General features: G+C 35.0%; 2 protein-coding genes across 3 annotated transcripts; both read left to right on the forward strand.

Moving 5' to 3' along the window:
- Positions 1 to 578: 578 nt before the first annotated feature.
- Positions 579 to 7,584, forward strand: mep1a.1 (meprin A, alpha (PABA peptide hydrolase), tandem duplicate 1). 2 transcript variants are annotated; one of them, XM_055185844.2, is made up of 13 exons: positions 579 to 694; positions 2,085 to 2,109; positions 2,199 to 2,240; positions 2,411 to 2,451; positions 2,547 to 2,622; positions 2,777 to 2,894; positions 2,987 to 3,162; positions 3,266 to 3,487; positions 3,590 to 3,952; positions 5,853 to 6,314; positions 6,939 to 7,112; positions 7,192 to 7,245; positions 7,396 to 7,583. In XM_055185844.2, the coding sequence occupies exons 6-12, from the start codon at positions 2,815 to 2,817 to the stop codon at positions 7,239 to 7,241; spliced, it is 1,527 nt and encodes a 508-aa protein (XP_055041819.2). In that variant the 5' UTR covers positions 579 to 694; positions 2,085 to 2,109; positions 2,199 to 2,240; positions 2,411 to 2,451; positions 2,547 to 2,622; positions 2,777 to 2,814; the 3' UTR covers positions 7,242 to 7,245; positions 7,396 to 7,583. The 2 variants fall into 2 exon arrangements, with proteins under 2 accessions (XP_055041819.2, XP_055041818.2); XM_055185843.2 differs by lacking the exon at positions 579 to 694 and adding an exon at positions 1,864 to 1,961 and having other exon boundaries at positions 7,396 to 7,584.
- Positions 7,585 to 9,353: 1,769 nt separating this feature from the next.
- On the forward strand, positions 9,354 to 16,812 carry mep1a.2 (meprin A, alpha (PABA peptide hydrolase), tandem duplicate 2). Its single transcript, XM_055186805.2, has 14 exons — positions 9,354 to 9,522; positions 9,649 to 9,673; positions 9,767 to 9,820; positions 9,928 to 9,968; positions 10,283 to 10,358; positions 10,713 to 10,830; positions 10,912 to 11,087; positions 11,179 to 11,400; positions 11,528 to 11,674; positions 12,216 to 12,431; positions 12,797 to 13,243; positions 14,550 to 14,717; positions 15,117 to 15,303; positions 16,473 to 16,812. The coding sequence occupies exons 1-14, from the start codon at positions 9,472 to 9,474 to the stop codon at positions 16,618 to 16,620; spliced, it is 2,076 nt and encodes a 691-aa protein (XP_055042780.2). The 5' UTR covers positions 9,354 to 9,471; the 3' UTR covers positions 16,621 to 16,812.
- The last annotated feature ends 107 nt before the right edge of the window (positions 16,813 to 16,919 follow it).

Here is a 16,919-nt window from a genome sequence, read left to right on the forward strand (position 1 = left end):
TTCAACTGTCCGTCATGATGATATTTTTAATTTTGAACAGACTGTGTTTATAATTTCTTACAGTGATTTGTCCAATAAGAAGCTGTGTAATGCATTACAGTGACTGTAAAATTTACAGTGTACGTTTCGGTCTTTGGGGTAATGGTAATCTGTCTAGTTTGAGTTTCTATTGGGCGGGTATTGTTGCAACCTGGCAACCAAATAGGGCTGGTGCTTAGTCTACGTTTTGCATCAGATAACTGAACATTCACATATAATATTGTTATGCAGGCTCTACATACAACAATTTACAAAAAGCTTTATTGTTGTATTTTAATATTTATTTAAAATATCTGAATGAAAGAAAAAAGTATAATATTTGTATATCGTTGTGGGGCCTGCAGAGCAGTATTATATGTGAATGTTCAGCTGAATGTAAAACGTGGACTAAACTACATAATTCTCAGAATAACGTTGTCCTAACATAACATATCATGCTCAAAACGTTTTTCTTACTTTTTGATTTTATTTAAATTGTTGATATGTTTTATCATTGTTTAAAAAGTAGCCACGCTAATATAAAAATATGTAATAAGTAAATATTAAAATTAAAGCTATTAATAGAATGTGCTTTGGCAGGCAACTCACAGATGTGGGCAACCTGGTGCACCATGTTGGAGACCACTGAACTAGATGTTTTCACATCTTGTAAATTGTAAGTAACCAGAACCACACAGCAACCACATATGTCTGTTTCTTACATAAACAGCTTTTTGTACATGAAAAATTGAGTAGGGGTGAGCGGGGCACAAACTAACGTGGGGTTAATTGTAACGCTTACATATTTTTGAAGGGCCGAGCAATATGTGCTTTTTGATGATAACTGTTAATTCAATATCAGGGGAAATAACTCACAATTATGATTTTTTTTTGTCTTAATTGTGAAGCCCTTTAAAAAAATCTATTTATATGCATTGATGCTTAATACAAGAATGGTTAGATGAAGGATCATGGCTGGATGAATGTGTGGATATCTATCTATTATAGATGGTTTCAGCAGTAAAAACATAAACAAGCGGCTGTCTTGGTCCGCACGTAACTTCCGGTAAACTTCGCTAAGAATAAATAACAACAAAATTCTTTAAACGTAGTTTATTTATATAACAAGCAAAAAAACAAATACATAGATTACCTAGGAAACTAAAACATTTGTTATTTTCGACGAGGCATTTGTTCAAGAGTTATGTTAGCAACTAGTCAGACCATTAAAAAAAACGAAACTGGAAGTCAAGTTCGGATCCAGACGTGTATCGCCTCAGCGCACGTGCGTCCGATGAAACCGTCTATAGACAGATATATAAACAATATCCACCTTTAGTATATAGACAGGATTTTATTGAATTATTTGTGTTTAAACAAAATTTTTAGCAGGTGTTACAACAAACCCTCTGTTTGTTACAATTAACCACCACAATTACACCAAAAGTGACTTACCCCATAAGTTGTAACAATTGCACTCCTGTCACTTTTGGTGTAATTGTACGATAACGGTAGGTCCCACAAACAAACTTTAAATGTAGCAGAGATGCGTGTGTTGATTGTGTAAAAAAATTATTAATCTAACTTAAATATTTTTTGAATGATAGAGCCAGAGTCGAAAAGCGTTAGGTTGTGCCCTGTTCTCTACATCTCAGATAAAAACTGGTGGGATTGAACTATTATTAATATTCAGCATATTGGGTTGTATAGAGTAAATCCAGCATATCATAAGGTGTATTTACAAACACTGCATTATGGGAGACACGTGTCCCTTGAGTCTTCTGATTTGAAGGACCGCTCCGCCTATAATCATGGTCAAAGCAAAGGCTAAAGTTCGCTTTATGCCACTTTAAAAGACTGTAACTTCTGTAACCTCACATATTATCAGTATGCTTTTACTGAGGCTTTTCATCTGTACTGTGCTGGCAGTAGCACTTCATGCTGTGAGTAATAAAGATCAGAATTGAATGTTTATGATCTAAGTGTTCAGTTTACATCATAGATTCTATAGTGATGGGCTATTATAAATGCACTGGGATTAACTCTGTTTCTTCCATGACTTTCAGATTCCAGTTTCAACTCGTATTCATGGTAAGTCACTATTGATTTAAATTATTATGAGGACTGTAAATGATTTATATTTATCTAAATGTATGTATAAAACACTTTCTATTATACAGAGGTTGAGGATGAGCCCGGTTTTAACCCATTCATCAACCTTGGTAACAACTTTTTTTTAATAAAATTACAAAATTTTAAGACAAAGAATTGTGTCTGAACATTTCTTTAATTTGTTATTAAAGTAATACTGTTGATTTTGGAATAATGTTTAAAATATTGTGGCAAATCCACTAACACATTACCATATCATTTTGGAAAACTTGTTCCTCAGGTGCCAAAACCAAGCTGATCGAGGGAGACATTGCCATACCTGTACGTACTGTATATAGCATGTACTATTGTATATATGTATATAATCTTCTTAATGAAACAGTTTTTGAGACTTTCAAAACCGGTTTCTCTTACAGTATGGTCGAGTCGGTCTTATTAACACAACATACAGATGGAAGTTCCCTATCCCATACATTCTCTCTGACAGCCTGGGTACGTGATGATGCATTCGTAAACACATAACCTGGTTGTACGAAGTAAAAATTTACATTTTCCTACAAAATCAAATACAAAACCAACAAATGCATAAAAAATAAATGATGTTTTTTTCTATGGAATAATTTACATTAACCCCTCTTTTACACAGACCTTAATGCAAAAGGTGCGGTCCATCAAGCATTTGAAATGTACCGTCTGAAGTCATGTGTTGATTTTAAACCCTATGAGGGAGAGAAAACATACATAAAATTTGAGAAAGGAGATGGGTACGTTTAAAGCCAAATATCTCAAATTATTATTACCATGTTGAGTAATAAAAACATTTTCAAATCAAAATTCATATGACACTTGCTGGAAGGTGCTGGTCTTATGTTGGAGATCTTCAGAATGGTCAGGTGCTTTCTCTGGGACCAGGCTGTGACCATAAGGCTGTGATTGAGCATGAACTACTGCATGCCTTGGGCTTTTATCACATGCAGTCTCGCCAGGACCGAGATGACTATGTGAAGATCTGGCTTGATCAGGTCATTGAAGGTTAGTTGTATTGAAGGTCTACACATTGATTGATGCCACATTTCTAAACAGCACTGTGTATGAATGTGCCATTTGTAAATAAAACAATGTTCTCTTTTTGAAGGCCTGGAGCATAACTTTAACAAATATGATGATAGTTTTGTCACAGATTTAAATACGCCCTATGATTACGAGTCTATAATGCATTATCGTCCATTCGCTTTTAACAAAGACCCCATTTTTCCCACCATCACAACGAACATCCCGGAGTTCTTTAAGATCATAGGGCAATACCTGGACTTTAGTGAGATGGATATCGTTCGACTGAATCGAATGTACAACTGCTGTAGGTGCCCACAGTTATTTTTTGCATTAATTATCAGAAACATTTATTGTATTTTTTTAAATTGTTAAAAGATATGCATACAGTTTTGTGGTGTCTTTTCAGCATCTAGTCTTACCCTGCTGGACCAGTGCACTTTTGAAAACATGAATATTTGTGGGATGGTACAGAGTTCGACTGATGATGCCGACTGGGTGCATCTTAAGAGTTCTCCAGGCTTTGAGGATCATACCATCAGTGAAAAAAGCAGAGATTTAGGTTACACCATGCACTTTAACACTGCCACTGTAATGGCAAACCAATCTGCTCTTCTTGAGTCTCGCATCCTTTATCCAAAGAGGAAGATGCAATGCCTCCAGTTTTTCTACAAAATGACCGGAAGTACAAATGACAAGCTGGTAATATGGGCCAGGATGGATGATGGAACAGGAACAGTGCGTAAACTAAAGAAAGTAAAGACAATCTGGGGTAATTGTTTTTTTTTTTTCTTTTTAAGCTACTGTTATACTACAGTAGATAAGTCCTCATTGTGCATTGTAACAGGAAACTGTTCATTGACTGTGATGTTATGTAATCTTATTTATTCTTACAAAATAAATTCAACTAAAAAGACCCTAGCTGGCACATAACTGACCTTCAACGTTGAAATATGGTTGAAATAATGGCTGTTTCTCAATATGCGTTCTTCAGCGATCTTGCGTCCTCGTGTCCTCGCTCTACGTCATCATTAACGGTCGAAGTTCATTCCAATTCAAAAGAACGCAAGGACAGAGGACGCATGAAAATACCCGGATGTGTTCTTGATATCGAGGATGCATCGAATGCAGCCTTGCTGAAATCGCTTTACGCCCCAGAAGTCATTGCGGCAAAACTTCCGAGTTCGTTCTTCCCAGGTCGCCTGGCAAGACCGATCTCCACGAGGACGCAAGTCCGTTCTTTGCGTTCTTGGAATTGAGAAACAGCCAATGTTTCATATTGATACAACTTTGAAACAGTTCATGCTAAACGGTTGCAAAAGGTTAATAAAATGCTTAAAAATCAATGTTGAAATTTGGTTAAAATAATGTTGATATAACAATAAAACAAACGTGATATCAATATTGATTTAATTAATCAATGCATATTTCAACGTTAATTTGCCATTGACAGTAAGACCTTTATTCACCCATGTTGAAAGTGAGATGTTGAAACAACATCGCAATATCAACGTTGATTCAATTTGCAAAACAATATGTACACTGTAAAAAAATTTCGTAGAAATTGCAGCTGGGTTGCCGGTAATTTACCGTAAATTTACATTTATGTTATTTACTGGCAAGAGTTTGTTCAAAGTTAAATGAACATTAAACATTTACAAGTCTTTGTCTTTACAGAGTAAAACTAAAAAAACAGCATCAAGCAAAACATTCTGGGAAACAAAATCTGAAGCAAAAAACAGAAAAAGGTTGATGATGATTTCTGGTTCCCAGAATGCTTTGCATGAGGCTGTTATTGTATAGTTTTATTCTGTAAAGATAAAGACTTGTTAATATTTAAAATTTATTTAACTTTGAACAAACTCTTTCCAGTAAATAACATAAATGTAAATCTACGGTAAATTACCGGCAACCCAGCTGCAATAACATTGAAATTTCTACGGAATTTTTTTACAGTGTAATTCAACCTTGATTCAACCTTGAATCAACGTTGAAATGGTGGCTGGGACACAAAACGTTTAAGCTTACATTTACATGTATTTGTACGCTTACCGTATTTTCTGAACTATAACTTGCTCCGGAGTATAAGTCAGATCAGTCAAAAATGCATTTTGGAGAGGAAAAAATATATAAGTTGCACTGGACTATACGTCACATTTTTTTAGAAAATGGTTTCACAAAATCCAAGCCGAAGAACAGACATTTAATCTGGAAAGGCAAGTTATTTAACTAAACAATAGCACACAGAACAGCAGGCTGAATAGGTGCATGTTAACGTAACATTGCCATTTATTCACCGAACACAATAGCATACAGAACATACCTGAGAGGCTGTATAGGCTAAATTAACATGACATGCCAAATCAAGTTCAAAAAGGTCCCGAAGTCATTCCACATCACTGAATTCATTAAATTACATAAATACAGGAGCAGCATATAGCGGACTATCGCGGGTAGACGGTAATGGTTTCTGTTGGTTCATATAAATTAATTTTGACATAATTCGCACCTGACTAGAAGTCGCAGGACCAGCCAAACTATAAAAAAAAGTGCGACTTATAGTCCGGAAAATACATTTTGTCTAAAGGTAGATTTTTTTTAAATGTACACTAAACAATTTATCATTTATCAAACAGTGAAAGTTATAATAACTAAAGAACTTTTTTCCCCAGCCGATGAGGACAAGACATGGAAGATTGCTCACGTTTCTATGGAAATCGGGGTCAAATTTCGCTATGCATTTCAGGCGGTGAAGGGAGAACCCAGCAAGTCTACAGGAGGCATATTCATCGATGACATCAGCCTGACAGAGACACGCTGTCCAGCCTCCGTCTGGCGCATCCAGAATTTCTCTCACATCCTGCAGACAGCCGATTATGACACAGTACTGAACAGTCCTCTTTTCTACAGTCCCGAGGGTTACAGTTATGGCATTCAAGTTCGTCCGTTCTCCGGCTACTCTGACTACACAGGCAACTACACCGGCCTATATTTCCATCTGGCCAGTGGTGAAAATGACATTGTAATGCAGTGGCCTGCTGTTAACCGCCAGGCCACAATGGTGGTGATGGACCAGGATCCAGATATTAAACTGAGGATGTCTTCTGCCCGTAGCCTCACCACTGACATGGCCAGTATGTTCTGGGACTTATATGAACGTTTAAAACATGAATAAAAAAGACATATTACTTAAAAATAAAGGTGATAAATGATGCCAGAGATGAAAAATTTTTGACAGCAACCTTTAATATCTTAAGAATCTTTCTGTTTTACAAAAGGTTGTTTTTTAGATTATAGAAAGTTAAAGGGACACTTCACCCATTTGCATTAAGCTTTGTATAGTTAGAAACCCAGTCATGTTTTTGAATAGTCGTGCATCATTCCCTTTGTTTCCCCTGAGACAGAGAAATATGGATTTCAATGTTGCACTTCCTTCTTTCAATGATGTAAAAATCATCATTTTGCATCATTGAAAGAAGGAAGTTCTATATCTTTGTAGAGGGGGTGAGACTACAAACACTCATTTTCTCAGTCAAATAGGCACCAAATTCAAAATTTATGTTACATTTCGACTACAAATATGATCCACTTCTAATAAAGATTAATGTTTCCACGGGTGAAATGCTCCTTTAAGAAAGAAATGGTTCTTTGAACGAATGGTTCTTTGGGGAACCAAAATTGGTTCTTTTATCATATCGGTGTGAAGAACCTTTTGTAGCATCTTTATTTTTATGTTTCTGTTTCTTTCTGTTCTCTAGTGTCTGAAGGCAAATTACTATGGGACAATCCAAGGAAAGTTGGGACTTTCGATAAACACTGCGCATGTTTTCGAGGGGAGTCAAAGGGATGGAATACTTTCATCAAACACTATGACCTGCACAGACGAAATTACCTGAAAAATGATGACCTAATCATCTTCATAGACTTTGAAGGTGTGTACACATTCAGTGATGCTTTCTTGAAGTCAATGTCCATAGGCTGAATTGTTTGTGTGTTGTCTGTTTTTTAAAGACTTGACAAGCTTGATAAACAGCGAAGTCCCGGTTGCACCAAAGGTTTGATGATGTAAGAAAGCTTCTTCATTTTATTTAAATACAATCGTTTTTCTCTTTAAGATACTGATTATAAATTGGTAATTGATGATCAGTCTCTTGATAAATGACACATGCAACATTTGGGTGCACCTCATGAGAGAACTGTAACTTTTTTTAACAGGTATAAGTTTTTAAAGCCTCAAGAAAGAAGAAGAAAGAAGAATACAGAGAGTGTTTATTGTGGAGAATGTCATCAAAAACATTTGTTTCCTGTAAAAAATTAAGTAATATGATACCGCTGTCCCTCTTTGATATAACTTCTCTCTTTTTATATTACATATCATTTTTAACATTTCTAATAAAGTCTCTTATTAAACCTTTGCCTTATTGTCATTTATAATACAATTACTGACTAAATACTAAATAATAAAATGCAAAGAAATTTAAGTATGTTACACATACTTGTGTTTATAATATTACACCTGCCTGATTAAAAGTACACTTTACGTTTGAAAACATAATACACTGTAATCTTATCTGTAATCTGTGATATAATATGAGTGAAACAAATACAAGCTCATTGACACTTAAGCTTTATATGCTCTAAAAACTTTGGTTCAAAGTCCCAGAAGATCTGATATCTTTGGGAGAGTTGGCAAACTTAACATAGTTTATTCCCACATGGTTAAAGATTCATGGTGGTGATAAAATCTGTACATACCCAATCCCATGGTCAACAAAGAACTACAGATTAATGCAGCTGAGTTCTCGTGATTTGTTTATTCCCAGCGAGTGCTTCAAACTTAATCTGATTGATTGTAGAGTATGGATACGCAAAAATCAATGGCAACATAATAAAAGTATCCTCTTTCCTCTATATAGAATCAGCTATAAGAATCGTCTCTCTCTCAAGGTTTTTTTTTTCCGCTAAAAAATGACTTTTTCCTAAAAAAAGTTTTTTCAACCCCTAGGGAGTCAGCTGACATTGGCTTGACTTTGAACTCTCTTCTATATATTACATTATTACTACGCTCGCTAGTGCGTTCTTAGCCACTGTACTACTTTTGTTGTCCCCTGATTTTTCTGTGTTTTCTCCTGCTTTAATTAATGTAAATCTGCTTTGAAACAATTAACACAATTGTGAAAAGCGCTATATAAATAAAATTGAATTGAATATTAAAAAAACGGTCTTTGATGTTGGAAAGTGTTTGGCAGCACATCATCATTTGAGCAAACATTTTTGCTTGTACGATTGATGCAGGTTAATGAAAAGACATTCTTGCTGAAAAAGATTTAAACATTGACATAAACATGACAGATGCTGTTTTATACTGTATGTCAATGATATTATTATAGGCAAAGTTTAAAAGTGAAAATCTGAAACCAGCTGCACACAATTTTAAGATAGATTTACAGATTTCACATCTGAAAGTGTAGCGTACATGCACTTTTGTGAACACTTTTATTATATGAATCACATATACGCACTTTTCATACAAGATCAAATCTAGAACTGTTTCTATGTAGCATTATATAAATGAAGCCCTAGATTTTAGGGATGGGACGATTACCGGTTTCATGATTTACCAACACAAAATATCCTGACGGTTAGTATTATCGTTTAAAATTAATTATCATTACAACCGTGTTTGATTACCGTGATTTTGAATACTCACGGTAAATCCTGTCCAGCCAGAATCAATTTGACGCAGGCACGCACATGCAACATAGTTTTTTTTGCACAAGAAGGCATTTAAGGGATAATGTTTTGTGTTCATTCACGGTAAACTTATTACACAGATTTTTTTATTTTTTTTATTTAAATAATTTCAGGGACATGAAATATTAATTTTTCAAAAATAAAACTTGTTCAAATGTTTTCAATGTGTGTAGCAGTTCTTTTAACATTTCCATCACATTTTAACAAAACCATGATAATATTGATAACCGTGATAACTTTGGTCACTATAATCATGATATGAAATTTTCATACCGTCCCATCCCTACTAGATTTGAGTGACTATTGCTTTGCTGATCATAAGCCACTCTTCACTTTAGTCACAGTGTAACAAGATTTTACCCCTGATATGGCTGTCATAAATCTCTGTGTAAAAAGATAAAAGAGTGTTGAACTTCAGAATACACATGACTTGAAGGCCACAAACTACACCATCCAAGTGTCTCTGATTATCAGATCAAAGTACCAAACAAACACTGGCTTTACTGAGCCTGTTCAACTCTACTAAGTATAGTTAACATGGACTCCATATGGCAAATTATCCTCTTCACAGTGCTCCTCACACCAAAGGTATTTTAAACTATATTCATTATTAATTTTAATAGTTTTAAAACGTAAACGTTTTTGACATTTGTGGTCACAGCAAACACACCCTTTCGATGTATAAACCTGTCAAATCTAACTCTAACATTGCAGGCACACACGCTTCCAGCGGAATATGGTATACTGCTTTGAACATTAGAAATAATCATGTTCAATTTTGTATTAAATTTTCAAAATTCTTTTAAATACTCATATTTTTTGTAAATGTTAGGTAAAGATGCAGATGCAGGTGAATTACGGGAGGACATTCTTGAAATTAATTTGGGTCAGTGTAAACTCATTTGAATTAGGAAAGGTAACACATACATTGCTTTGCCAATTTAGTAAGATAATAAAAATGTTCAAAGAGTTTGTTTAAATTTGTTATTTCAGAATCCCAAAGAGATTTGTTTGAGGGAGATATCGCTGGGAATGTAAGTGAACACCATCTTTCTTAAAAAAGATATCTTATACTCTCTCAATATGTAATATTTGATTTTTTTATTGTTGTTTTGCTAACACTTTACTACAAGGCTGTATTTGTTAACATTAGCTAATGCGCAATGGACAAACATTGTATGGGCATTAACTTACACAAAGACTGATTAAAACTATATTGCTCATTGTTAGTTAATGTTTACTTATATTAATAAATACAATTTTATTGTAACGCATTGCCATTGTTTACATATTAATTGTTTAGTCTTCAAGATCTTAAATACTCTTAACATAAACATTTATCTTCCAGCCAAGAAGAAATGCCATACTGGATGAAACAAAAAGATGGATATTTCCCATTCCATACATCCTCACTGATAGTTTGGGTGCGATTATCTTATTTTATACCATGGGGCTGTTGAATGCTTTATTCTGATTAGTTGAGAAATGTTCCACGGGTATGCATTATTTTCCAATAACCGCACATCCAACTTGTCAAATGTCTTAAAAATAACCCCCAGAGCAATTTCTTTAGTAATCGTGGTATAAGTAGAATAATTGACCCCGGTCTTTTGAATTGTTTGATAAATAATCCGCTTTGAGTCATGCTGCATTACCATCTTGGGTGTGCATTATTTTTGAATAATTAAATGGCCCGTCATAAATTTTTCCTTTCTTAACTGCGAATCAACAAACTCACTTCGAGAATGAGAATACTGTATTGAGTTTTACCTCTTTAGATCTTAATGCAAAAGGAGTGATCCTTCAAGCATTTGAAATGTATCGTCTTAAGTCTTGTGTGGACTTTAAGCCCTACGAAGGAGAAAGTTCCTATATTTCTTTCACCAAGCTGGACGGGTAAGTAAATGTTTTTTATTTTGTGTAATATCAGGTATTCTCAGGTATAGAGTTAAAATGTGAAATGTGTTCTGGGTACAGGTGTTGGTCATTTGTGGGAGATTTAAAGACGGGTCAGAATGTCTCCATAGGAGATAGATGTGACACCAAGGCCATTGTAGAACATGAACTTCTCCACGCGTTGGGTTTCTACCACGAGCAGTCCCGTTCAGACAGGGATGACTATGTTAAAATCTGGTGGGACCAAATACTTCCAGGTTATTGACATCATTTAAATGAGAAATAATGCATTGTAAAATCACAACATTAGCATAAAAATTGTTACTGTTTTCCACATGACTCTTGCAGGAAAGGAGCACAATTTCAATAAGTATGAGGACGATTTTATAACAGATTTGAACACAGCCTATGACTATGAGTCCATCATGCACTACAGACCTTTATCTTTCAATAAGGAGCCCGATATTCCCACCATAACCACCAGCATCCCTGCTTTCAATAATGTGATCGGACAACGCTTAGACTTCAGCGCTCTTGATCTGGAAAGACTCAACCGCATGTATGAATGCAGTAAGTCTGATAGCATTGACAAATCAATGATTCATGCTTCTCTCATGTGTGGATTTTGCTTTGAATAATAAAGACAGTTAACAAACCATCTGGATTTGCAGTCTTGTCAAATTTGCTTTGTTTTTAGCTGCAACACACACTCTTCTGGACCAGTGTGCCTTTGAACAGATCAACATTTGTGGAATGATTCAGTATGAAGACGACGATGCAGACTGGGTCCACACTTTAGGTTCAACAGAAATGAAGGACCACACTCTTTTAGGACAATGCAGAGGTAAAAAAATACCTGTTTTGTTTGGCATCACTGTGAAAGAACCTTTTAAGCACCTTTATTTTTAAGAGTGCATTTTCCCACAAATGTTATTTAAAGGCGTCATTTCAAAAGACTTTTTTGAGATGTCAAATACATCTTTGGAGTCCCCAGAGTACGTATGTGAAGTTTTAGCTCAAAGTATCATATAGATAATTTATTATAACTTAATATAAGTTAAAATTGCCACTTTGTAGGTGTGAGCAAAATGTGCCGTTTTTGGGTGTTTCCTTTAAAATGCAAAAATGAGCTGATCTCTGCACTAAATGTCAGTGCTGTTGTTGGATAGTGCAGATTAAGGGGCAGTATAACCCCTTATGACATCACAAGGGGAGCCAAATTTCTTTTTCACATGCTTGCAGAGAATGGTTTACCAAAACTAAGTTACTGGGTTGATCTTTTTCACTTTTTTTAGGTTGATAGAAGCACTGGAAACCCAATTATAGCACTTAAACATGGAAAAGTCAGAATTTAATGATATGTCCCCTTTAATATTTGTTGATAGATGCTGGATATTACATGAAATTTGACACCGCTAACAAAGCTGAAGGCCACAGTGCAGTGTTGGAATCACGGATTCTGTATCCCAAGAGGAACCGACAATGCCTTGAGTTCTTCTACAGGATGAGTGGAGGCCCCAGGGACCAACTCGCCATTTGGGTTAGAATAGATGATGGAACCGGATCTGTTCAGAAAGTCAGGAAAGTTTACACTATCAGAGGTCAGTTTTGTCTCGATGTTGAAAAAAGGAACAAAAGTTGTACCTTTTTGTCATTGGGATGGTACCTTTTAAAAATGTCCTAATATGTACATTAAGAAATAGATATTAAACTTTAAGGTACCAGTATGTATGTATGTAAAGTAATTTCATCCTCATAATGTAAAAAACATTGTGGAAATGTTACAATGATACCTTTAATATTGACCACGTAAATGTAATATCAAACCAAAAGTAATGTCAATAAATAATAATACAAACTTTGATGCTCCTATTGGATTTCACAAAAGGGGTCATATTACATTATCTGTTACATCTGAAACTGTGTGCGTACAGTATATTCAACTAAATGAACTTTGTTTTTTAAGGGGATAATGATGACTCATGGAAGATTGCACACGTCAATCTAAACGTTGAGGAAAAGTTCAGATACTTCTTCCAGGGTATTGCAAACTCCTCCGAACCTGGGGGAGGAATCTTTATAGATGACATTACTCTGACTGAGACATCTTGCCCAACTGCTGTCTGGAGGATCCAGAACTTTACCAACCTGCTCAAAACGACTTCACATGGTGACAAAATTCAGAGCAAACCGTTTTATAACTCTGAGGGTTATTCGTATGGAATTACTGTCTATCCGAATGGCAAGCGAAACTCATCTGAGGAGTTTGTCGGGATCACCTTTCACCTCTTCAGTGGTGAGAATGATGCAGTCTTAGAGTGGCCAGCAATGAATCGACAGGTCACAATCACGACTGTGGATCAGAATCCAGATGCATTGCTTCGAATGTCTAACAGCAGAAGTTTCACCACTGGTGCGTGTTATTACTTATTATTTTTGGTTCATTCGTTCTTTCTTTCATTTGTTCTTTCTTTTGTTCATTCGTTCTTTCATTCTTTATTTAGTTCATTGTTCTTTCAATCTTTCGTTTGCTTGCTCTTTTGTTTGTTCTTATGTTTGTTCTTTCTATCTTTTGTTCTTTCTTTCATTTTTTCTTTCATTCTTTATTTCGTTTGTTCTTTCTTTCGTTTGGTTGGTTTTTTGGTTCGTTCGTTCTTTCTTTCGTTTGTTCTTTCTTTTGCTTGTTTGTTCTTTCATTCTTTATTTCGTTTGTTGGTTCTTTGTTCTTTCTTTCGTTTGCTTGTTTTTTTGGTTCGTTCGTTCTTTCTTTCGTTTGTTCTTTCTTTTGCTCGTTTGTTCTTTCATTCTTTATTTTGTTTGTTGGTTCTTTCTTTCGTTTGCTTGCTCTTTCGTTCGTTCTTTTGTCTGTTCTTTTGTTTGTTCTTTTGTTTGTTCGTTCTTTCTTTTATTTTTCCTTTCTTTCATTCTTTATTTCGTTCGTTCTTTATTTCGTTTGCTAATTTTTTTGGTTGGTTGGTTCTTTCATTCTTTCTTTTATTTGTTCTTTCTTTTGTTTGTTTGTTCTTTCATTCGTTCTTTATTTCGTTAGTTCGTTCTTTCTTTCATTTGCTCGCTCTTTCATTCTTTCTTTTGTTTGTTCTTTCATTTGTTCTTTCTTTCTTTTGTTCTTTCTTTCGTTCTTTATTTCGTTCGTTCTTCTTTTGCTCGTTTTTTTGGTTGGTTCGTTCTTTCTTTCATTTGTTCTTTCTTTTGTTCGTTTGTTCTTTCATTCATTATTTCATTTGTTTGTTCTTTCTTTTGTTTGCTCGCTCTTTCGTTCATTCTTTTGTTTTTCTTTGGTTTGTCCTTTCTTTCTTTCTTTTGTCTGTTCATTTTTTCTTTCGTTCTTTCTTTCATTTTTTCTTTCTTTCATTCTTTATTTCGTTTGCAAATTTTTTTGGTTGGTTCTTTCTTTCTTGCTTTCTTTCTTTCTTTCTTTCATTTGTTTTTTCTTTTGTTCGTTCGTTATTTATTTCGTTCGTTATTTCTTTCTTTTGTTTTCTCACTCTTTCGTTCGTTCTTTTGTTTGTTCTTTCTTTTTTCTGTCCGTTCTTTCTTTCATTTGTTCTTTCTTTCTTTTATTCTTTGTTTAGTTTGTTCTTTCATTTGTTCTTTTGTTCTTTCTTTCCTTTGTGTTTACAATTATAATAAACAGTTTACAAGGCATAGATTTAAAGTTGACATATTCTCTCCATACAAATAACGGATCACTAACTCAGATAATGGCACGTTGTGGAGGAAACCATCTACTGGTGAAGAATGGGACGAGGACTGCAATTGTTACAGAGGACCAGAGTTTGGATGGAGTACTTTCATCTCACATGATCAGCTTCACAGAAAAGACTTCATCAAGAATGATGACCTAATTATTACTGCTAATTTTGATGGTAAAAAAATAATCAAAAAATAGTCCCTAGCTGTCATTGGGGTGGTACCCTTTGAAAACGTATACCTTTGCACATATACATTTATATATCTTTAACAAAGAACCATTTAATCAACGATTTTTTTAAAGAAACATTTCTTCCATACTGTACATTTTTATAATCTGACATTTTATAACCTTTTGTGAAACAAAATCTTTTCAGATGATAAAGGTTCTTTAAAGAACCATTTAGAAAGAGAAGGTTCTTCAATGGCATAATGAAACACCTTTATTTTTTAGAGAGTATTAGGACCTTTCTTAAGGGTACTGTCCCAGTGACATTGTAAAAAATACATGATAATTCATTTAAGACAGTTGTGTTGCCCGTCAATATGATTTTAAATGGTCTTTCCCCCATCAGATTTGACGCATCTCATACAATCAGAAGTACCAGTCAAGCCCAAACTTTCAATTGTCAGCCAAACTGTAGAAGAAAGCATTGGGAACCCAAAAGTTCGGAGGGCACGTGCACTCGTCGACCCATGTCAACCCAATCCTTGCTATAATGGAGGTGCATGTGTCAATATTCAAGGGAAAGCAACATGCAGGTTAGCTCATCTAAACCTGAAAATTATTACAGCTTATTTAGGAACTGCATTAAAAAGACACTGGATGTGTTTGATTTCTAACAGTGACTTAAATTATTATTAATTATATTTATGCATTTAATCTATACATACTATGTGTGTTCCATGGGATCTTTGTATTGGTGGTATGCTCAGCTATCAGTTAAGCTATTCATGAATATCAGCTGACATCACTCACATCTCAAACTTGTGGTTGCAAAAGAACTAGAAGCTATGCCTTCAATATGTTGTGAGCATCAAAATCGCTATTTTTACCACGAAGTGAACGTGAACTCGAACATTGAGACCATTGTTTGTGTACAGAGTTTACAAAAAGAAGGTTTTGGACAACTGACTTTGGTTGTTTTGGTGTCCGCTGCTCGCCACCATCTTGCCAGTCAAGATGTATTAATCTCCGAATGCGACGTAAGGAGGGAGGAGAGTAAAGATGGATAGCTCCTAAAGCATATTTCCATATAAATGCACAGATAATTTGTTGTTTTGTTGCAAGTGAAAAACAATATTGACCTTGTGGTTGAAAAAAGAGCCTCATATGAGATTTATTCATTCACATTTGGAGATCGATTCTTTATGTCTGGCAAAGATGGTGAGCGGACGCCATAGCAGCCAGGGTCAGGTGTTCAAAACCTTTCTTTTTGGTAAACTCTGTGTACACAAACAATGTTCTCGGTGCTCACGTTCATGTGTGGAGATCCCGGTGATGCTTCGAGAAAAGTTTCATGTTGTGTCGTGCTTCTTAGTGTTGTAAAAATAGTGGTAGTTCGGTAGCAGTGGACAGCGTCTGGAAGAACGCATCAGGGATCGTGTAGGCGTCACAGCCTCACCAAGATATATATTTTTTAAAGTAGTGTTTCTTTTCATGACAGTCGAGGTGCGAAATGTTGTCTTTCATAGCCATTTCCCGTATCCGTAAGAATCATAAACAGTAAAAGATAAGAAATTCGTAAATCGTAGCAAGCTAGCCAATGCATGTCACTGTCAGTAGCCTACTGTTACTCGGTAGGTACTCAAGATGGCGGCAGGCAACTGGAATGATCTAAAAGGTCACATGACTGATATTCATGAAAAGGAGCATTATGATGGTTATATAACACTTGTATGATGAAAAATACACTGTATCTCTTCTGCAGGTGTATCTCTGGACAAGCCATTGTATACATGGGCGATAACTGTGAGAAACAGCAGATTGATGGAGGAATTCTGGGTGTTTTGATAGGCGGTGTTGCAGGCACGCTAACACTTACTGTTGGTATTATTGCTGTTATCTACAAACAGTAGAAAACTTTATAATGCTATGAATGGGACAGTTATAATTTCCTACTTAATGTAGTTAGTATTAACATTCAAGTTACAACATTAGTCTTAATTTGATCAAATTTGACTTATCTAAATAAAATCACTAAGTATTTTATATCAAGTATTTTATTGATGAATCATCTTACAGTTTATTTTCAATTTATACTCAAATGTGTGTACTTTATCATCTTTTTCATACAACTTTACAAAATGAAGAAGCAGAACTTATGAGCAAAATTATTTAACAAAATTTATTAAGCTCCCTTGACATTTTTGCAAAT

The sequence above is a fragment of the Misgurnus anguillicaudatus genome, chromosome 18 (genome assembly GCF_027580225.2).
Source record: "Misgurnus anguillicaudatus chromosome 18, ASM2758022v2, whole genome shotgun sequence".
NCBI classification, from domain to species: Eukaryota; Metazoa; Chordata; class Actinopteri; order Cypriniformes; family Cobitidae; genus Misgurnus; species Misgurnus anguillicaudatus.